Source organism: Pseudophryne corroboree, chromosome 5 (genome assembly GCF_028390025.1).
Source record: "Pseudophryne corroboree isolate aPseCor3 chromosome 5, aPseCor3.hap2, whole genome shotgun sequence".
Classification (NCBI taxonomy): Eukaryota; Metazoa; Chordata; class Amphibia; order Anura; family Myobatrachidae; genus Pseudophryne; species Pseudophryne corroboree.
In genome coordinates this window covers 510,614,629-510,636,628 of record NC_086448.1, presented here as the reverse complement: position 1 = coordinate 510,636,628, position 22,000 = coordinate 510,614,629, and the positions used below count along the sequence as shown (strand labels likewise).

The following is a 22,000-nucleotide window of genomic DNA, read 5'->3' as shown; positions in this document are numbered from 1 at the left end:
TGGACAGTCAATAGGTACCCCTCTCCACATATGGTGGCAATGTCTGGTTTTGTCTGGATTCAAGCATCAGGTTCAAAAGATAACTCGCCAACTAACTGGGCTCTCAGTCACTGAGTCGCTGGAATTTAGGCTTCTCAATTTGATGGCTATCCCTATTGCTCAATATAAGAAATCTTTACTTCAACATCTGGTGAACACGGCTAGGGCTACCATCCCGCGTTATCTGAGATCTACCCAGCAACCCCCAATATCACATTGGCTTAAAAGGGTGGACTTTTATATGACCATGGAAGAACTTACCATTACCCCACAATCTTCTACCTCTGGTTTTTCGGCAACTTGGTATGAATGGCTTAGATTCAAAGAATCCTTTGCCTATAAAGCCTATATGGCTTCAGCTTAACCTCTACATCTTAAAACCACAATGACGACCCTTTCTTTTTTCTCTTATTACTTCTCTTATTATTCCCATTCCTTTCTTGCTTCTCTCTTTCCACACTTGCCTCTCTCCTCGCTTTATCACATTCTTACCATATTCAATTATTTGGTGATTATGAAATTTTATATGTCACAAGAATTGTCTTATGTAGAATCCATTCTTCTCTCTTTAGGTGATATGTATCAAATAGTGTTATTGTTGACTTTAAACATCGCCTTTGTCAATTTCTATTTACAAACACTTGAAAAATCACCTTGTATGTTGATGTTGTTCACTGTTTTTTTTTTCTTCTTATTAAACAAATAAAGATTGCATAACAAAAAAAACGGAAGTCCATACATTTAATTGCATTAGTTCTTTGCATAAAGTACAAAAAAAAAGAAACTCTCAATTACCCTGGAACCTGGTAATAGAGGCAAATGGTATGAAGTTGGGTCTTAATCACCTTCCACATACTTTATATGCCAGCACTCCATTGGAGTATAATGTCCTGTGTGCTACTAATTTCTTGTTTCCAGCCACCATGTCTGAACGTGACTGCTGTAGGCCTGCCCAAGCAGCCTTACTTGTCCTCAGAGATCAGAGACAGGTCTATTTAAAATCTGTCAGGAAAGGATTCCATCTCCTCCTTGATTCTCTTCTCTATCAGTAGCATTAGCTGGCTGTCATTGCTTGGGATGTTCACGCTAACAAACACTTGTTTTTTAGTTTTCATGGCTGTAAAGTAGAAAGAAAAAAAAAAAAAAAAATACTTTTACTCCTCCATCCATACCAACATTAGTTATTTTTTTCTGTTTTCATTTTAACGTACTAAAATAAGTTGAAAATCAGATATTAACATATTGTGCCTGCCTCTACAGGCATCATACTGACAGAAAAACACAGATCAATTAAACAGAAAAGTGCAAAAACGATGTTATTTCTTATACTGTCATCTTCATGGATTTACTGGGGGGAGATCATGCCAAACAATTCTTAGACTTTTTTTTACTGGGTGACTAAAGTAATAGATGAAGGAGGGGCAGTTGTAGCATATGTAGACTTTAGTAAGGCATTTGACATTGTCCCACATCGTAGACTGCTAAATAAATTAGAAAGTGTGGGTTTGGATTCTAAGATGGTTTCATGTATAAGATCCTGGTTGCAGGATAGGAAACAGAGGGTTGTAGTAAATGGAGTGCAGTCTCAGGAGGGAAGTGTAACTGTTTTCAGTGTGAGCTTATTAGTCCATATAGATAGTTTTAATTATTTTCTGCTTTTGTTTATGGATGTACGTGGACCCTTATTTATGTAAAAGTGCTGCCACAGCAGCTCAACGGAGATGAGGGACCGGATGTAATGCCGTCCGAGTTAGCCAGAGGTGGGGGTTACCGGCCAAACTTGGACATTTTTTTTTTAAAAGCAGCAATCACTTACAAGGCATCGATTAGCTTCAAGATTTTAAGCAGTAATTTGTTTTAACGCAAAAACAAACTGGTTCTGCTTTAAAAATTGCTAACCATCTTCAATGTTCTCTAATTAATCTCTCACAATAGAAAGATGGAAGTTAGATTGTTTGGAAATATTATTTCCAGGCTCATGAGCAAAAATAATTGCTGCTCTGATATCATTACAGATATCTTTTCTACTAGCCACGGGTTAACATAAACCTGAATGCTCCAGATTGAACTATAAACCATTTTGCTTTTACACAGCAGTGGGGGCAATTTATGACTGCTATATAATGGTAAGCACTTTAGTGGCCGGGATTACCTATCGCCATGGAAACAGTATGGGTGTGCTTACTTTTCCACATGTGGCTTCTTCATGGTGGCTTACTATGTGATGAAAATACAATTCTAATCAAATATTTGATTTCAGTTTGTCATTCTAACATTTTGGGACTTGGCTTGGACTAGATGATTGTGTGCCAATATGTATTAACAGATTTTAAAGAAGGTTTACTCTGTATAAACAGACTCAATATCAGCAGTGATCTTCAACTGATGTCATAAGTAGATCTCATTTTTTGCCCAATTGTTTTTTGGGCAATTCGATTAAAGCTATTTTTTTCCCTCGCAAAACAAAATCCCATTTTTGCGTGAAAACACAAAGGTCCGGGAACTTATCTTGTATCCTATGTGTTTTCGTAATTGCGGGTGCGAAAATGTGGCTCATCCCAGGGATTTTGTTTTGGGACCACAGTGGGATTCAAAAACAAAATATCAAGATAAGTGCTGCAGCCCGCAGCACTTATGGGTTAATTGGATAGCGCCGGGGGAGGTAACACATTTGAAGAAGGACTGAGGAGAGCATCTCCAGACAACAGCATAACTCGGGCTTCTGGGACTGAATTTCTTTTGGGTTCAGTTTTTAAATATTAGTGGAAAAAGTACACAAATGGATTCAATGAAGTTGGGTAACGAGGGAGAACTGTGTGCCAGTACTAACATATGGCTGAACTGATACAGACCTAGTCTCTGTGCAAAAGAACTTGAAGTTGTGTCAGATTTGTCACCAAGAATCAATGTAGACAACGGTACAGAGTCCTGGAATAAACACACAAAAAGAAATTAGATATATCAGTCAAAAATAAAAATGATGAATGTTTTAGCATGAGCACATTTTCTTTTTCAAGAGGGCCTCATATGAGTCAATAAATTGTAAGAAAAAGTACTTAGATAATGATCCAACAAGTGTGACACATCAGGCTACAGCTGTCACAGGATATTTTCAAATAAATTACATATGCCATAAGGTTTATATGTGAACAATAATTTAACTGCAAATTAAATCCCATATTATGTATGTATGTATGTATGTATGTATGTATGCATACTAGGTGATTCATCGCGCCCTACGGGCGCTCTTCACACCATCGTAAGGGGCTACACGCTCTTAATCCTTGCACGTCCTTGTGGCGTGCAATATTTGTATTATTTGGCGTATTACCTCCAATCATAATTGTGTGTGGTTAAATATTGCATGGACAAAGGGCATGCGATGGTTAAGGGGTCGTAGCCCCTTGCAACGGCGTGAACAGCGCACGCAGGGCCTGATGAATCACCTAGTAGGTGCTGTGGTTGGGGGAGGGGCGGGTGCGGGACAGACGTGGATGGGGGGGGAGGGGCCGGTGTGGTGGTGCGGAGCCACCGCGGGTGGGGAAGTGGTTGCGGGGGTGCTGCGGGTGGGGGAGGGGCGGTTGCGGGGGTGCCGCGATTGGGGATCCGGAGCCACCGCGGGTGGGGTAGTAGTTGCGGTGGTGCCGTGGGTGGGGGAGGGGCAGGTGCGGAGGTACTGCGGGTGGGGGAGGGGTCCGGATCCACCGCAGGTGGCGGAGGGGTGTGTGTGTGGGGGTGCCGCGGATGGGGCCCGGAGGTACTGCGAGTGGGAGAGGGGCGGTTATGCTTCTGCTTCTCCTCCTGGAAGCAGCTAAGCTGCTGTCCTCTCTTTGGCAGTGGCTCTCCCGGAGACTCGCACAGCAGCCAGTCACTTTTGTTAGTGCCGGTGTCCCAACGCACCGCATTACAGGGAAGTAGACGCACTAAATAAACTACAGCTCCCAGCAGCCCTTAGCGCCGGAATGTTTCAGCGCTAAGGGCTGCTGGGAGCTGTAGCTTATTTAGTGCATCTACTTCCCTGTAACGCGATGCGTTGGGACACAGACGCTAACAATAGTGATTGGCTGGCAGAACTGACTGACTCACTGAATAAATGTAAAAGGTGAGAGCTGTGCAGTGTCAGTGACACTTAACTGCACAGCACTGTCACCTTTTACATTGATTCAGCATCCAGACATTACCCTCCGCGATATCACCCACTCTATCCGGTACATTAGCCATCACGGGGCTTCCAGGCCGGCAGCCCATGTGCTGTGTTGCGGAGTCAGGGCATCTGGGGATCTGGGCGCGGCTGTGGCGGGGAGGCACTTCTTTGACATCATGTGCAGCAGATGCTCCAGGGCTCAGACTATGCAGCGCAGGGAGGGCTTTGAAAGCCTTCCGCTGCGCTGCTTTCATACACATCTATGCCGGTGGCCGCAGCAGCTGTTGTTCCACCTGCACTGTGGCTAGGGGGTGGGGATTGTTGATGCCGGAGGGGGCAGGTGGACTGGCAGCAGGACATAGGTGAAAAAAAAATCCTTTTACTGCAGCGTCCTATCTACAGCACAGAGACTTGCTGCAGATGCAGTGGCATACCATCCAACTGTACCTTTTTGGCATGTACAGTACCTTTTTTTTTTTTTTATGGTCTGTACAGATTTCTGGCTATCTAAACTTCCATTGAAAGTATAGGAAAAGGGGTGTGGCCACACCACTTTACCCGTGACCACGCCCCTTTTTCGAATTTGTACTGATTTTTATGTGTAAACGGTTGAAGGGTATGTTGCTGCAGATGCAGTGAGCCTATTTGGGGTGTGGACCTGGAGCTGCAGCTCCATCAGCAACCATTGTTAATCCTGCTCTGGGAACACACAGCAGCCAAAGGGCAGAGCCTCCCATTGGATGTAACCTGTGTGGGAGGGCGTTTCTCGCCCGATCAGCTGTGGACTTAGTGTGATAGACCTGCCACTAACCCAATGAGAGCTCCTAGCCACGCCCAGCGTTACACACACAGTCACTCTGGGCTATTATATAGGAGATAGAGATATAGAGATAGAGATAGAGATTATCTATATCTATCTCATTATGATGCTGGTTTTAATATTGCGATTTAATAAAAATATATAAAAAATATATATAACTGACAGTGTGTAGCAACAACTATGCTACAGTCATGTTAGTCTTCTTTTAATACTAACAAAATATCAAAAGGGTATTTTAAAAAAAAATTAAGACAGATATTGTAGGATCCAAATCTAAGGGAAGTAATCAATTGCTGCAAGAATTATCCCGCTACTAATTGCTGACAAAAAACCCTCTGGCACGAGGGAAGACTATTCAATTAAATAGCCTTTTTCCCCCCGTGCTGGAAAATCAGGATTCAGGCGCAGAAACACACTGACTCCATGTAAACTGCGCAATAAATGCACCCCCTCCCCACGATTTTGTGGGTTTTTCCGCTGACTTTAGTGTCCAACTGTGGAGAGTCGTGCCCGATGTATGCAACGGTAACTGAATACCTCCAGCATACCAATTAGCCAAGGGGGAAAACCCTGTGGCTAATTGAATTCCCCCTAATAGTCCAAAGCTAGGAGTACCTCATTAAGGGGATGGCAGGAGTTCGATAAACCTACAACACTATTTGGAACACTGCCAGTTTATAATACCTGTGCTCCAAGCAATGTTTTACTTCCAATCCCCGACCACTACATTCTGGCAATCAATATTTTAGTACATAACAATAAAATCATCATTATGGTAGAAATAGAGTTATCAATGGTTAGTCTAAGTGCACATGATAACATTGGGATATGAGGAAGCGACAGCAGATTGGCGCCAATCAAAGCTTTCGGCCTCCCAGAATGCAACGGGCCTGTCCCTATATCCCCGCCTCCTGGCTCAGGCAGATCGGTTGTTTTCCAAAGCTCGAGGCAGAAGCATCATAGAAAGCCCTAATCAGGCGAGAAGAACAAACATGCACACCCTTCCGTACAAGAAGGAAGAGGTTAGTAAGTGAAAGGATCCTCAAATGAGGTGCGTCAGGGTGGGATCCCTGTGGACTTAGGAGAAAGAGTTATCAACGGTAAGTCTACCATAACAATTATTTCTTCTGCAGGGTCCACAGGTTATCCACAGGATAACATTGGGATGTCCCACACAATTTAGTGGTGGGGACGCTACCGATTGGACAGGAGAATCCTTCAACCGAATTCAGCATCCTTAGGGGCAAAGGTATCAAAGGCATAATGTCTAATGAATGCGTTAATGGAAGACCATGTGGCTGCCTTACATATCTGTTGTGATGCCCATGACGGACTTACCTTACGAGTAGAGTGAGCAGAGACAAAAGCCAGAACAGGGAGATCAGCTTGAAAACAGGCTTCTGAAATAGTCAATCGAAGCCACCTCGCCAGTATCTGCTTGTCAGCAGGCCATTCTCTCTTGTGAAATCCGTAGAGAATGAAGAGTGTGTCTGTTTTTCTGATGGTACTAGTACGATCTACGTATACCCTTAAAGCACGGACTACGTCCAACGATGCATCTCCCGCAGAGAGGTCTGGCCCCCTGGAAAGCCAGGACTACAATTTCTTAGTTAAGGTGGAATTTAGACACCACCTTAGGAAGATACCCAGATTTAGTTCTGAGAACTGCTCTATCTGGATTTAAAAAAACAAAAACAAATGGAGGACGACATAACCAAATCTGTAACTCTTCTAGCTGAAGCCATGGCCAGTAGAAAGAGAACTTTAGCTGTCAACCATTTAAAACCACTCTTTTAAGTGGTTCAAACGGAGCAACTTGAAGGGCCTTTAGAACTAAACTTAGGTCCCAAGGCACTGTAGGAAAAACAAGAGATGGTTGAATGTGAAGTATTGCATGGAAAAAAGTGCGCACATCCTGTAGGTTGGCAATTTTCTTTTGGAACCACACAGCTAGTGCTGACACCTCCACTCAAGGAAGCCACCCTTCCTTTATCTATTCCTGCCTGAAGGAATGCTGGGATTTTGGGAACTCTGAAAGACCTAGGGTCAAATTTCCATTCACTGCACAATTGAATTATAGGCTTGCCATATTCTGTGATAAATGCGAGCTGAGGAGGGTTTCCGTGCTCTAAGCATTGTTTGAATTACCTGTTGTGAGAATCCTCTTGACTTCAGGATGGCGGTCTCAAGAGCCACACCGTCAAAGACAGTCGATCCAGATGTCTGTGATAACAAGGCCCCTGAATCAGTAGATCTGGATGTTGAGGTAGTAGGAATGGAGCATCCATCGACATCCTCTGCAGATCTGTGTATTAATGTCTTCTGGGCCAAGCCAGAGCTATTAGTATCATGGCACTTTTTCCTTGTTTTACCTTTCTCACCACCCTGAGTAACACAGCGATGGAAGGAAACACATAGGCCAGATGAAAGTCCCATCTCACTGACAGGGCATCCACAAAGATCGCTTTGGGATCCTTTGTTCTTGGATCCATATGTGGGCACCTTGTGGTTCTGACGAGACGCCATGAGATCCATCTCTGGCAACCCCCATCTGTCGACCAGGGTCTGGAAGATTTCTGGGTGTAAAGACCATTCGTTTACATGAATGGTGTGCTGACTGAGATAATCCGCTTCCCAGTTTAGGACTCCTGGAACGAACACTGCAGACAAGGCTGGATGATGACGTTCTGCCCACTTTAACGATTGACTTACTTTTTTTCATTGCTTTCCGGCTGGGAGTTCCTTCCTGATGGTTGAGGTATGCTATTGCCGTTGCGTTGTCCGAGCGGATCTGGACTGGTTTCCCCTGAAGGATGTCCTTTGCCTGATTCAATGCCATGGATATGGCTCGAAGTACCAATATATTTATTGGCAGGCAGCTTTCTTCCTTGGTCCACTGCCCCTGGAAGCAATTTCTTCCTGACACTGCTCTGAAGGCTGGCATCTGTTGTCAGAATTTCCCAATCTGATATCCAAAAGGGTCTGCCTTTGTTCAGATGGGATGTCTGTAGCCACTAGGCTAATAACCTCCTTACTTCCAGAGGAAGAACCATAGTCTGCGTTTTTATAGTCTGATGAAAAACATTCCACTTGGTAAGGATCAGATGTTGCAAAGGCCTGAGCATACTCTACCATGTCGAATGTTGACATCATTAATCCCATCACACGCATTAGTGCATACGCTCCAACTGTGCAGAAGCTCCTTAATCCTTACCTGAAGTTTGGTTATTTTGGTCAGAGGTAAAGTTACTCTCTGAAGGTTCGAATCCAACACAGCCCCCAAGTGAGTCATCCATTGTGAAGGACCAACGATTTTGCCCAATTTATGAGCCAAACATGCTTCTGCAGACACTCTTGTCTGTTGCAGATGACACAGGAGCAATTCCTGAGACTGTGCCAGGAATAAAAGATCGTCGAGGTATGGAAATATTCTTATCCCCTGTTGGCGGAGATAAGCTTCCATAATCACCATAATTTTGGTGAATACTCTGGGGGCTGTGGTCAACCCGAACGGCAGAGCCTGAAACTGAAAATGCAGTTGGAGGATAGCGAACCTAAGATATCGTTGATGGGATAGGGCTATAGGAACATGTAGGTAAGCATCCTGTATATTCAGGGACACCATAAAATCCCCTGGTTCCATAGCCAAAATTATGGAACGTAAAGTCTCCATATGAAACAGAGGTAGCCAAATGTACTTATTCAGCATTTTTAGATTGAGTATGGGCCGGAACAACCTGTTCGGCTTCTGGACTATAAACAGGTTGGAGTAAAAACCCTGTCCTCATTGTGCAGGAGGAACCAGAATGATTATTCCTGACTGAAGCAATTTCTGAACTGCCTCTTGTAAATCCCTGTCCCTCTTCTCTACTAAAGACAGGGTGGTACAAAAAAAAAACCTTTGAGGAAGGTTTTTCCCGAAAGCAAATGCATAACCGCGAGATACCACTTCTTGTACCTAGGCATCCGTGGTAGACTGCTGCCAGATTTGTGCAAAATAAAGAAGTCGGTCCCTCAGCACTATCGGGTTGATGGCTTATCTTCTGTTTTAGAAGCCGGTCCTCTGGTTGCCCAATGCTTTTTAGTCTCACCAGACCTGATATACTGGGACTGTTTGCCATCACCCTTTCCTTTTCCTTGAGGCCGAAAAGCTGGAATTTTAGGTTAAAATTTGTAAGTAAAAGGAAACTTAACTTTCTTCGAGTCTGCTTCTGACTCAAATACTGGTTAACGCTTTACTAAAGAGAATGTCTCCAGTAAAAGGTATTGACTTTTTTGGATTCAGAATCATCTTTCCAGGTGCGTAGTCAAATTGCTCGGCGAGTGGCTACTGTTGAGGCCGATGCTTGAGAGGCAATAGTACCCATATCTAAGGCTGCGTCTTCCAAGAACATTGCAGCCTGTTTGACATGTGCCACATGGGACTTTTGCTCTCTAGATGTCACTGAAGTTTCCCCTTCTAATGCATCCGCCTAGGCAGCCACTGCTTTAGCCATCCAGGTTGAGGCCATGGCTGCTCTGATTGCTCAGAAAGGGAAAAATAAATGGTTTTTAGCAAACCATCTACTCTCCTATCCGTGACATCATTTAAAGAAATTGAAGGCAATGTAGATTTTCGCACTAAGCAAATCACATGCGTATCTACTTTAGGGGCTACCTCCCTCTTTTAACAGTCCCCAGTCGGAAAAGGATAATTGGAATTCCATTTCCTAGGAATGCTAAATTTCTTACTGGGAGTAACCCAAGCCTCTTCCATAATTTTTGTCAGCTGTTCTGATCCAGGAAACTCAGTCTTAACTGTTTTGGGACATTTAAATACAGGTGCCTTGGATTTTAACACAGGCTCTGCTGATTCTTCTAAGGATAGAATGGATTTCAATGCAGTAATCAACGCGTATGTCCACTGAGCTGAGACCTTCTTCCTCATCCTCATATGCAGAACCAGAGTGTAATGAGTCTTCATCCTCTGATGAATCCTCATCTGAAACGTGTAGACTGTGAAGATGTTGTTTCGTGTCTAAATGATTTACTTACCACTGGCTTTTCAGCCTGTTTCTGTAGAGAGGATACTGCTTCCCCTGCTGGAAATGATAAACTGCAGACGGAATGCTGGAATGCTGCACAGCTATACTGGATAATGTCTGTGCAAACATAGCCCATGGGGAATCAGCTTGCACCTGCCTCTGCCTTGAATTTTTCAGGAGACCTTGGTGAAAGCTAAAACACTTTGCAGCCAACCCATCCTGAACCAGATCCTGAGAGGTTAACCCAGCTTTACATGACAAACATGATATAAGTGTTGGTGCTGTTGCGAGTGCATTTTCCTCACCTTTGCCGCTCTTAGACATGATAAATAATCAGACACTTTCACAGTGTAATACACAATTTGTGACTGTAATCACTTTAAGATGCGTTAAAGTGACATACAGTCCGTCCCTACCCTGCTTAGCACCAGCATTGAAGATCTGAGTAAACAGAGAAAACTGATTTAGAGTAAAGTCAGCAATCACACTAGCAGTCAGTCACAGGTTATACATACTATAATAAGCAATATGAGCACATATTTCACATACAGATACAGTTTAAGTATGTAGGAGAAAATAGGATTTTTATTACCTACCGGTAAATCCGTTTCTCATAGTCCGTAGAGGATGCTGGTGTCCACATTAGTACCATAGGGTATAGACTGGTTCCTTGGAAGCCATGGGCACTTTAAGAGTTTAATAGTGTGGGCTGGCTCCTCCCTCTATGCCCCTCCTACCAGACTCAGTCTAGAAACTGTGCCTGAGGAGACGGACATACTTTGAGAGAAGGAAATACACAGATAGTGGTGAGATTCACACCACCTCACACATAACAGAAGAAGACCAAGCTAACCAGCTTGAATTAAGTCAGCAACGGCTGAACAACATTACTTAACCAAGGAACAAGGCAGTACTGAACCAAGTAACAATTGCAGGAAAACGAAGCACTGGGCGGGTGCGCCGCATCCTCTACAGACTATGAGAAAAGGACTTACCGGTAGGTAATTAAAATCCTATTTTCTCTTATGTCCTAGAGGATGCTGGGGTCCACATTAGCACCATGGGGATGTACCAAAGCTACCAGTATGGGAGGAAGAGCACGGAGGCTCCTGCAGAACAGATTTGCCTCTGAGGGCCTAAAGATTGGTTAAAGTATCGAACCCTGACCAAGTTGCTGCTCGGCAAAGTTGTAAAGCCGAGACACTCCAGGTAGCCGCCGAGGAAGAACCCACTTTACGAGTTTAGAAGAACCCACTTTACGAGTAGCGCTTAGAAGCTGACCTGTGAAGGGTAGGTTCTCCACACGCTCTTTGGATTCCGCGTCCGCAGACCATTGGCGCAGCCAGAGTCCCCTGCGTGCCGAGACAGCCATGGAAGAAGCTCTTGCGTTCAGATGTCCAAGGTCTTTTATGGCTTCCACCATGAAACCTGCAGAATCCTGTATGTGACGTAAAAATAATTCAATGTCACTTCTATCCATAGAATCTAAATCCTCTAGTAAAGTGCCTGACCACTTTACAATGGCTTTAGAAATGCATGCACAAGCAATAGTAGGCCTTAAAGCTACGCCATTTGCTGTGTATAAAGATTTGAGTGTAGTCTCAATCTTGCGGTCGGCCGGCTCTTTCAAAGCGGTGGATCCAGGTACAGGTAAAACCACTTTTTTAGACAACCTATACCCCTTTTCCACTTAAAGCACGGGTCGCCTGACACGGCTGCGACCCGTGCTACAGCCCCCTAATGACAGCGCTCACCAACCCGGCATATTGCCGGGTTGGTGACGCGCTAGTGACGCGGCAGAGGCGGCGCTGGGAGATCACATGGTCTTCCAGCGCTGCCCTCCCTATACACAGTGAACGGGAGCCACGTCGCCTCGACACGGCACCCGTTCACACTAGACAGCTAGCCGGGTTGAACACGTGCTCAACCCGGCTAGCTACCCGGGTAGGATTCCCGGATCACTTGATCCGGGAATTTGCCGGGGGACCCGTTTCCACTAGGGAAAAACACGGGTAAATGTGCGCCCCCGCGCATTTACCCGTGTTTTAAGGAGCTAGTGGAAAAGGGGTACTAGAAACAGAAGCGTCTACCACCGGCAGGTTTTCCCACTTTTTTCTATCCTCAGGGAAAGGAAAACCAATGAGAACCCTTTTAGGGATCTGAAATTTTTTTCTCCGGGTTTTCCCAGGATTTTTCAAACAATGCGTTCAATTCTTTAGACTCAGGGAAGGTAAGGGAGGCTCTCTTATTGTCAGTAAAGTAAGCCTCCTCCACCTGCTCAGGAACCTTATCAGTAATGTGTAAACATCCCTAATAGCCTCAATCATGAGTTGCACCCCCTTAGCAAGGGATGCCTCTTCCCCCCGTATATCCCAATCACCGTCCTCTTAATCAGAGTAGGTATCCATGTCGACATGCATTATTGTTGCAAAAGCACACTTTTTATGATATACATCAGGGGTTTCGGCTGAGGTAGTGGGAGTTGAATACGACAAAACCTCCACAGATCTTTTCAAAACCTGTATTTCAGTCTCATTATGATCTGTCCTAGATGAAATCTGGGATGTCATTCCCTTAAGAGAAGACACCCACTGGGGTTCGGATTCAGAGGACTGAGACAGTATATTGCATTCCTGAGTACATGGAATAGACTCCTCTGGAGAAGATACACACTCTGCAGCACAAGAAACAGAGTCCCTAGACATGGTACCTTCAGAGAGACAGAGTATAAGGAGCCAGCACACACAGCGCCCCAGTGGGCAGTTATGTGATAAATTCCTGGCGCTGACTGAGTAACCTCAATAGATTACACAGCAAGAAGAACTCTTCCCCCCAATCCCCCCCCCCCCCCGCCTTCTATAACCCCCTGGTACCACACAGGATAGCTGGAGTTATGTGGAGGGTCAGCGACCCTGTCAGCGTCTCTTGGCTGTGATCTGCAGGAGAAAATGGCGCTGGCGAGTGCTGGATCTGCTCCGAGAAGCTCCACTCCCTCTAATGGCACGTCTTCCCGCACTTCTGATTTTATACTGGCCTGAGGTAAAGCGTTGCTAGCAGCAGTACAGAGTCCCTGCTAGCCATAGCGACCAGTGTTTAGGGTATTGCGCTGGCCCAGGGCGTCCCTCACATTGACGCACAACTGTACCTCTGAGCCCTCCGGAGAGCAGTCTTACAGCGATGCGCTCCTACCCTTGTGCCGCCATTCTCGCCAGTGACCCACTTATCAGGGAGCCAGCGTCATACTCACCACCTCGATCTTCTGGCTGCTAGGGGGTGGCAGCAGTGCTGCGGGAGTGAGCGGTCGTCTCGGGGGCTTGCGATCATCACCCTCAGGAGCTCAGTGTCCTGTCAGCAGAGATAGGGGCCATTAACCTCTAGGGTTGGATCCTACTCCTCCCCCCCCCCCCCCCCCAAGTCCCACGAAGCAGGGAGACTATTGCCAGCAGTCTCCCTGTACCTCTTTAAAAAAATAATAAAACTAAAAGAACTCCTAGGAGCTCCCCTAGCTGTGACCGGCTCCACTGTGCACATTTTCTAAACTGAGTCTGGTAGGAGGGGCATAGAGGGAGGAGCCAACCCACACTATTAAACTCTTAAAGTGCCCATGGCTCCCAAGGGACCTGGCTATACCCCATGGTACTAATGTGGACCCCAGCATCCTCTAGGACGTAAGAGAAACAGGTTACTGCATACTTTATAAAAATGTTTTAACCGTATTCAGACGCATTGCGTAAGAAACCACAGTAATATTATCAAACTCATATGCATTATGCACTTATCCAACTATTCATACTCAAAGGTAGAGACTTAGTACTGTATAGCCCGTACTCAGGAGAGTGGGATACAGGGATTCTTACCCCACTTTCAGATTTGATCAATAAGTTTGCGAACGCTGAGTGTATCCAGACGCTATAAGTGTACAACGCCGCTCCACGAACCTATAGTGAACACAGACACCCAAGTGAACACTGACGCACCAGTCACACAGCCGCCTATGTTGCGACTGGGTGCCTTAGTAGACAGCGTCTTGGTTGGAAGCGGGAATTCAGTTCATGGCGGGAGACTCTGAGGAAACTGGTCATGAACTAGGGGGAGGGGCGACCAGGGGAGCATCTGACTCCCCACTGCTGACATCAACCCTAGGGATTGCGGCCTCATGCTACCACTGGAGCCTATGATCCCTAAGGCCTAGCGCTGGTGCACTCTCTGTGGCAGCCACGTCAGCGACTGTTTGGTAGTCTCCTCCCAAAGAGTGCGGCTGTGTCCGTGTTCGCCCTCTAAGCGGAACCGATGCCTTACCTTTCCTCCCGTGCTCCGGCCACAGCCTGGTAATGTCTGCTGGACCTGCTAGTTTTATCCGTCAAAGACGCCCGCCAAAACAGCACTGTACTTGTGGGTAAGTGTTGTCGCGACCCGGTGGGGAGTTGTTGGATCAAATCTTTTTAAGGTACGTAAAAGACGCCGTTTAGAAAGATCACTCAGAAAAAAAATAGTAAAACTCTAAATATAACATAAAATAGCTTATGAAAAACCAGCAGCCCTTAGACCAGGGGTGGCCAACCAGTCAGTGACAAAGAGCCAAAAAACCTTGTTAGGTACATCAAAGAGCCGACATCGAGCCGATGGCGCGCATGCAAAAATGGAATGTGGCCTTGTGCCTGCTAAACTACACCCCTGGTATAAAATACATTGAAACGGCCAGAACGACATAAAATTAATTTTTTAAAGCCAGATCCATTGAAAAAGCCACTTTCACAAAATATAATTGAAAAAGCCAGATTCACATCATAAACTTCAGCTCCCCCGTGTCACTCCAGCCAGCTCTCCCATGTGTCACTACTGCCAAGACCCTGCTGTGTCACTCCAGCCAGCTCTTCCATGTGTCACTCCAACCAACACCCTCCTGTCACTCCAGCCAGCTCCCCCGTGTCACTCATGCTAGCTCTCCCATGTGTTACTCCAGCCAACACCCTCCTGTCACTCCAGTTATCTCTTCCATGTGTCACTCCTGCTACCACCCTCCTATGTCACTCCAGCCAGCTCCCCCGTGTCACTCCAGCCAGGTCTCCCATGTGTCACTACTGCTAAGACCCTGCTGTGTCACTCCAGCCAGCTCCCCCATGTGTCACTCCAACCAACACCCTCCTGTCACTCCAGCCAGCTCCCCCGTGTCACTCATGCTAGTTCTCCCATGTGTTACTCCAGCCAACACCCTCCTGTCACTCCAGTCAGCTCTTCCATGTGTCACTCCTGCTACCACCCTCCTTGGTCACTCCAGCCAGCTCTCCCATGTGTCACTACTACTTTGACCCTGCTGTGTCACTCCAGCCAGGTTTCCCTCGTGTCACTACTGCCAAGACCCAGCTGTGTCACTCCAGCCAGCTCCCGAATGTGTCACTCCTGCTACCACCCTCCTATATCACTCCAGCCAGCTCTCCCATGTGTCACTCCAGCCAGCTCCCCCGTGTCACTCATGCTAGCTCTCCCATGTGTTACTCTAGCCAACACCCTCCTGTCACTCCAGTCAACTCTTCAATGTGTCACTCCTGCTACCACCCTCCTATGTCACTCCAGCCAGCTTCCCCGTGTCACTCCAGCCAGCTCACCCATGTGTCACTACTGCCAAAACCCTGCTGTGTCACTCCAGCCAGCTCCCGAATGTGTCACTCCTGCTACCACCCTCCTATATCACTCCAGCCAGCTCTCCCATGTGTCACTCCAGCCAGCTCCCCCGTGTCACTCATGCTAGCTCTCCCATGTGCCACTACTTCCAGCACCCTCCTGTCACTCCAGCCAGCTCCCGAATGTGTCACTCCTGCTACCACCCTCCTATATCACTCCAGCCAGCTCCCCCATGTGTCACTCCTGCTACTACACTCCTATGTCACTCCAGCCAGTGCTCCCATGTGTCACTCCTGCTACCACCCTCCTATATCACTCCAGCCAGCTCCCCCATGTGTCACTCCTGCTACTACACTCCTATGTCACTCCAGCCAGTGCTCCCATGTGTCACTCCTGCTACCACCCTCCTATATCACTCCAGCCAGCTCCCCCATGTGTCACTCCTGCTACTACACTCCTATGTCACTCCAGCCAGTGCTCCCATGTGTCACTCCTGCTACCACCCTCCTATGTCACTCCAGCCATATCTTCCATTTGTCACTACTTCCAGCACCCTCCCACATCACTCCTGCCAGGACCTTCCTGTGTCTTTCCAGCCAGCTCTGCCATGTGTCACTCTAGCCCACCCCCATGTATCACAACAGCCACCCCCCATCCACTCGTGCCATTGCAGCAGTCCCTAATGTGTCCTCTGTTTGCTTGTGGGTGTCTCACCTCTAGTATCTGACTCCTTCAGTTTTCAGTCCCTATAGTGCTGCTGCGTGTCTGGCTGGAGTGCAGCGGTTTCTGTATCTGTTGTGGTCACATGATTTAGAGTGTTGGGAGCCACATTTGAATAAAGAAAGAGCCACATGCGGCTCAAGAGCCACACGTTGGCCACCGCTGCCTTAGACCATGGTCCGGCTTCTGCCGCACCAAACAAAAACTAATTTGCCTGAGCCAGGAGGCGGGGATATATGGACGGGCCCGCTGCATTCTGGGAGGCCAGAAAGCTTTGACGAATTGGTTCAAGATCCGCTGTCGCTCAACCATATCCTAATGTATCCTGTGGATACCCTGTGGACACTGCAGGAGAAAATAAGTAATATTCTACAAAAAAAAAGCAAGAAAAAAAAAAAGCTTGTGGCTGCTAATAACCAGCAGCCCATTGACCATGTTGTCGGCTCCTGCCGCACCAAACAGAAAACGGATTTGCCTGAGCCAGGAAGCGGGGATATAGGGATGGGCCCGTTGCATTTTGGGAGGCCGAAAGCTTTGATCGTTTAGTGCCAATCCGCTGTCGCTACCTCATATCCCAATGTTATCCTGTAAATAACCCGTGGACCCTGCAGTAGAAATCTATATTTCTGTAGTAACAACATTGTTAGAATTGTCAACTCATTTTGTGAAAATCCAGTAGATGGCAGCAAAGACCACACATTTCACTGAACCAGACTTTCCCAAAAATATTACAGTCCAGGTTTTAAGGCTATCCATGCTTGAGCACGGGTGACTTCAGTATTGCAGTCAATTTGATTTAACTATCTGGACTCAAGCATGGATATCCTTAAAACCAGGTCTGTCTTGGCAGAGTTTGGGATCTCTTGCACAGGTGAGTTAATCTATTTTGCAGTACTTATCCCACCTATTTCCAGACAGAAATCCTAAAAACAGGACCTGTTGGGGACACTCAAGGGATGGAGCAGAGACTCACTGCTTAGCTATGCAATATGACGTGTGTAGTGGTATTTTCTATTGCTTGCATATTCTGATTGTAGGTTGTTGCAGAGGCCTCTGACAGCTGCTGCGATAATTTAAGATACTAATTAGAAGACAGATTTTTGTTTACTTGATATTTAATTTTAGTTATTAACCTTAATGTTTTATTAAGCACCATTATTATTAATTTTTCCCACCATGTAGTTACTCCTGTTTTCAGACGGGTTTCCCCCAGGGTCAGTGTTGGTGGAAATGCGCACTGATAATGACAGCTAAGAAGAACCGAATAACTTGTAAAAAAAAAAAAAATCTAATAAAATCGGTCATTCTTAAGTAAAATAACCAGCTGATTCCCATACTCCTATGCACAGGATCTCTGCTGGAGAAACTCACTCCTGCAGCCTGCGAAGTTCCAGGGCTCAAGGCCTGACAGCAATCTGCAAATGCAGGCTGCTCACAGATGGCAGGACAAGCTGCGAGAATATTGGCATCTTTAAGAGTATATGGTCAAAATCCCTGGAGCATTATAAGATGGAACACATGAATAGATACAAGTTTCAGTTGGTCTGCTGATATCCTGGTCAGGGGACACTACCATCTAAACACAAATGAGGGACTGTGCTCTTTCTGATGGATTCTATACCAGAGGTATCTGCCAGTACTAAGTAACACTAATGTATGTAGGAGGGATCACTATTTCCGACAGCAGCTGCAGCCCCATAGGTTTCTATGGGGGCTGCAAAAAGGTCAAATTTACCAATAGTGTGCCGGATTTTGAAGAGCACATAAGCTACTGTAGCTGCTTTGCAAAACCTACCTGCAGTTCTGCACAGGATCGAGGGGCCTGGTTTTCGGACCGCTTCGCCAGATAGGCATTTGTGAAGTCCACCTTTGAACTACTAAATGTTGCATCAATATGATGTGACATACAGTGGTAATTACTGGTAGCCACTTCATGCTATACACGAATAGGCACCACTGTTTGCAAAACCAGTCCCTTAGTCCTATGGGGACTGTGATAATGGCCCCAGAAGCTAGATGGTGTCAGCCCATTGTAGTCTATAGGCTATAGATACACAATTATTTTTTTTAAGCGATTGTTCATCAGCCCGTACTAGCATATGTGCAGTCTAATGGCCTTGCATTAGCATACCTCCCAACATGACCCTCTCCAGGAGGGACAGAATGCTTTGCTCCTGGACTTGACTCTTAATTTATAATTGCTGGCACCCGTGGTGAAATAACTTATCAATTAACCTGTTCAATACAGGTGCCGGCAATTATAAATTGAGAGAAGACCAGTAGCAGAGCATTTTGTCCCTCCTGGAGAGGGTCATGTTGGGAGGTATGCCATTAGACAGGTTATATCTGTAATCTGTACCTGGAAGTGAGAACATAAGCTACTATTGCAGCGGTGTCCCAGCAAGAGATATTTACATGTACTGGTAAAAATGGCCATTATATCAAGCACTGAAAGACATCGTTTGGGTTCCACAAAGCAGCTAGAAATGAGCACATAACTGACGTAATGTACAGTGTCAGAAAGCCAGAGGCTGGCCATGTTCCTGCACATAACGAAGAGGAACACTCACAAATTTGCTGCACATGGCTACGGCCAGATTGCACAGACCGGCGGACAGGCCGACCCACAGGAAGAAGCAGCCCTCCAAGCCCATCACGTGGAAATGGATGAGTCTATCACAGATCTTCTCGCTGAAGTTGTGCACAGTGATGGGGTGATGCGTGGAAGACTCCATGGCTGGCGCACACACCCACCTGCCCGGCACTTCACTTCCGCTGACGTCATACTCTGAGCGCTAACCCCACAGTCTACAGTGAGTTACGTGTGGCCATATTGTATTCGGGTAAATTGCAAAAGTAAGAAACTTCTTGCCCAATGTAAATATGGCTGATTTAATGATTAAAAAAAAAAAAAAGTGCCTCCGTAATCCTGTCTGTTTCTATTGCGTGAGCCCAGCTATGTCGGGATAGAGGTGGTCTGCTACTGCTCTATGCTCCGCAGTGAAAGGGAAGCTCCCATATGGACGCCGTGCACTGTAACGTGTCTCCTGGTGACAGCGCCTCCCGCAGGAGGCTCTTATAGGCTACAGCAGAAGAAGGCGCATCTGCCCGCCCGGGAGCGGCGAGGGATCATCTGTTGTCGGCAGGTCAGTAGCAGCGGGGAGGGCTATGCTGTGTTGTGTTGTGTTGTGTTGCCTGCAGGTCAGTTGGAGTGGGAGGGCTGTGCAAAGTTGCCTGCAGGTCAGTGGGAGTGGGGAGCAGGGTTGGACTGGCCCACATGGGTACATGGGAAACCACCGGTGGGCCCTATTGCCTGGGGCCCCACCCCCTCCTTTAGGGATCAGGTTCCAGTTTATGCTGTTACTAATCTAGTACATTATCTTGCATGCACTACAGTGTTTATTGTATATATTTATCTAGGGTACCAACACTTGCAAAATGGTTAGGTAAACCAATGTGGTGGCTTGGCACACCCACTCTAGAGACTGGCCACACCTCTAAACCTGGGCCCCTACCACTGCATTCCCCCGGAGGTCCCTACATGCCCCAGTCCGACACTGGTGGGGAGGGCTCTGCTGTCGGCAGGCGGGTTTGAGCAGTTGGAGTAGGATCTGTCTGCAGTACAGAGGCAGTGTATGGCCTCCCTGATCAAGTGTGTTTATATAGTTTTGTCACACTGGTGATTTTCTTCCTTCATATAGTCATTATGTCCTACTACTGTAGGTGATTCATCGTGCCCTACGGGCGCTTTTCACACCATCGCCCTTGTGGCGTACAATATTTGTATTACAGTATATGGGGTATTACCTCCAATCATAATTGTGTGAGTGGTTAAATATTGCACGGACAAAGGGTGTGCAATGGTTAAGGGATCGTAGCCCCTTGCAACGGCGTGAACAGCGCATGCAGGGCCTGATGAATCATATAGTAGATGCTGTGGTTGGGGGAGTGGCAGGTGCGACGCGGATAGGGGAGGGGTCCGGGGGGTGCCGCGAGAGGGGGAGGGGCTGGTGCGGTTGGGCCACGGGTGAGGGAGGGGTGGGTGCCGCTGGTGGGGGTCCGGAGCAGCCGCTGGTGGGGGAAGAGTGGTTGCAGGGTTGCTGCGGGTGGAGGAGGGGGTCTGGATCCACCGCAGGTGGTGGAGGGGGGTGCTGCAGCTGGGGCCCGGCGGTACTGCGAGTGGTGGAGGGGCAGGTAATGCTCCTGCTTCTCCTCCTGGAAATAGCTAAGCTGCTGTTTTCCCTTTGGCAGTGGCTCTCCCGGAGACTCACACAGCAGCCAGTCACTATTGTTAGCGCCAGTGTCCCAACGCGCTGCATTACAGGGCAGAAGATGCACTCCATAAACTACGGCTCCCAGCAGCCCTTAGCGCCGAAATGCTTCGGCGCTAAGAGCTGCTGGGAGATGTAGTTTATTTAGTGCGTCTACTTCCCTGTAATGTGGCACGTTGGGACACCGTTGCTAACAATAGTGACTGGCTGACAGAACTGACTGACTCGCTGAATCAATGTAAAAGGTGAGAGTGCTGTGCAGTGTCGGTGACACTGCACACCCACTGCACTGCACAGCACTGTCACCTTTTACATTGATTCAGCGTCCAGACATTGCCCTCCACGATATCACCCACTCTATCCATTACATTAGCCATCTCGGGGCTTCCAGCTGTGTTGCGGAGTCAGGGCCTCTGGGGATCTGGGCGCGGCTGTTGCGGGGAGGCACTTCTGTGACATCACGTGCAGCGGATGCTCCTGCGCTCAGAGACTATGCGGTGCAGGGAGGGCTATGAAAGCCTTCCGCTGCACCACTTGCATACACATCTATGCCGGTGGCTTCACCAGCTTTTGTTCCACCTGCACCGTGGCTAGGGAGTGGGGAATGTTGATGCCAGAGGGGGCAGGCGGACTGGCAGCAGGACATAAGACGCTGCAGTAAAAGGATTTTTTTTTTACCTATCTACAGTGCAGAGGCTTGCTGCAAATGCAGTGGCATACCCTCCAAATGTACCTTTTTAGCAGGTACAGTACATGAGAGTACTTTATTTGTGTCCAGATGGGATAGGTACAGAATGGAATGAACGTACTCATCAGAAGGGCCACTGATCTAGTATTCAGAGTATGCTTCGTTTCTGAACTCACTAACACTCCTTTCCCCCTCTCAGATCACAACCTTATCACCTGCTTGCTCTCCTCCGTTAATTCAAACTCTGTGTTGCTCAAGGCCTCCAATCCTCCTCAAACCCGCAGAAATGTTAACAATTGATCTTCAAGAACTTTCCACCTCACTCCAAAAAACTGCTTTCACCTATTTCTGCATTCACCTCTCCTGCTATGGCTGTATCACACCTGAACGAGACTCTAGAACTAGCCCTTGATGAAGTGGCTCCAGCTACCCATCACACTCCACGTAGGCCTAGATGTCAACCATGGCACTCTAAATTAACAAGACAACTACACAAACTCACACGTAAGCTTGAATGTCAGTGGTGTAAATCGCGTATTTCAAGTGACTTCCTCACATATCAGACTGTCTACCACTCTTATAGAAATGCCCTGTACACTGCCAAACAAACATATTTCCAAACTCTTATCTCTGCTCAAGCCTCTAACCCCAAACGACTCTTTAATACATTTA

At 46.9% G+C, this 22,000-nt stretch overlaps 2 protein-coding genes across 4 annotated transcripts in view; one reads left to right on the top strand and one right to left on the bottom strand.

Moving 5' to 3' along the window:
• Positions 1-766: 766 nt before the first annotated feature.
• Positions 767-19,117, bottom strand: PSMG4 (proteasome assembly chaperone 4). 2 transcript variants are annotated; one of them, XM_063923067.1, is made up of 3 exons: positions 18,940-19,117; positions 2,892-2,967; positions 767-1,156 (listed from the first exon to the last, which is right to left on the bottom strand). In XM_063923067.1, exons 1-3 carry the CDS (start codon positions 19,102-19,104, stop codon positions 1,035-1,037), a joined length of 363 nt encoding a protein of 120 aa, XP_063779137.1. In that variant the 5' UTR covers positions 19,105-19,117; the 3' UTR covers positions 767-1,034. The 2 variants fall into 2 exon arrangements, with proteins under 2 accessions (XP_063779137.1, XP_063779138.1); XM_063923068.1 differs by lacking the exon at positions 18,940-19,117 and adding an exon at positions 18,165-18,537.
• ACD (ACD shelterin complex subunit and telomerase recruitment factor) overlaps positions 19,117-22,000 on the top strand; it is a 174,876-nt gene continuing 171,992 nt past the window's right edge. Inside the window, exon 1 of one of the 2 annotated variants that reach the window (XM_063923065.1) lies at positions 19,117-19,515. In XM_063923065.1, the coding sequence (XP_063779135.1) occupies positions 19,360-19,515 (156 nt within the window). In that variant the 5' untranslated portion in view covers positions 19,117-19,359. The remainder of the gene's footprint in view (positions 19,516-22,000) is intronic. The other variant, XM_063923066.1, reaches the window with a different exon arrangement.

Bases quoted from the DNA above. Each gene is read 5' to 3' on its own strand.
- PSMG4 (XM_063923067.1), bottom strand. From the start codon at position 19,104: ATGGAGTCTTCCACGCATCACCCCATCACTGTGCACAACTTCAGCGAG. The intron at 2,968-18,939 runs GTGAGTGTTCCT...TGTTTATTCCAG, and splicing joins TAGCCATGTGCAGCAAATTT to GACTCTGTACCGTTGTCTAC. The intron at 1,157-2,891 runs GTCTGTATCAGT...TCTACTTTACAG, and splicing joins TTCTTTTGCACAGAGACTAG to CCATGAAAACTAAAAAACAA.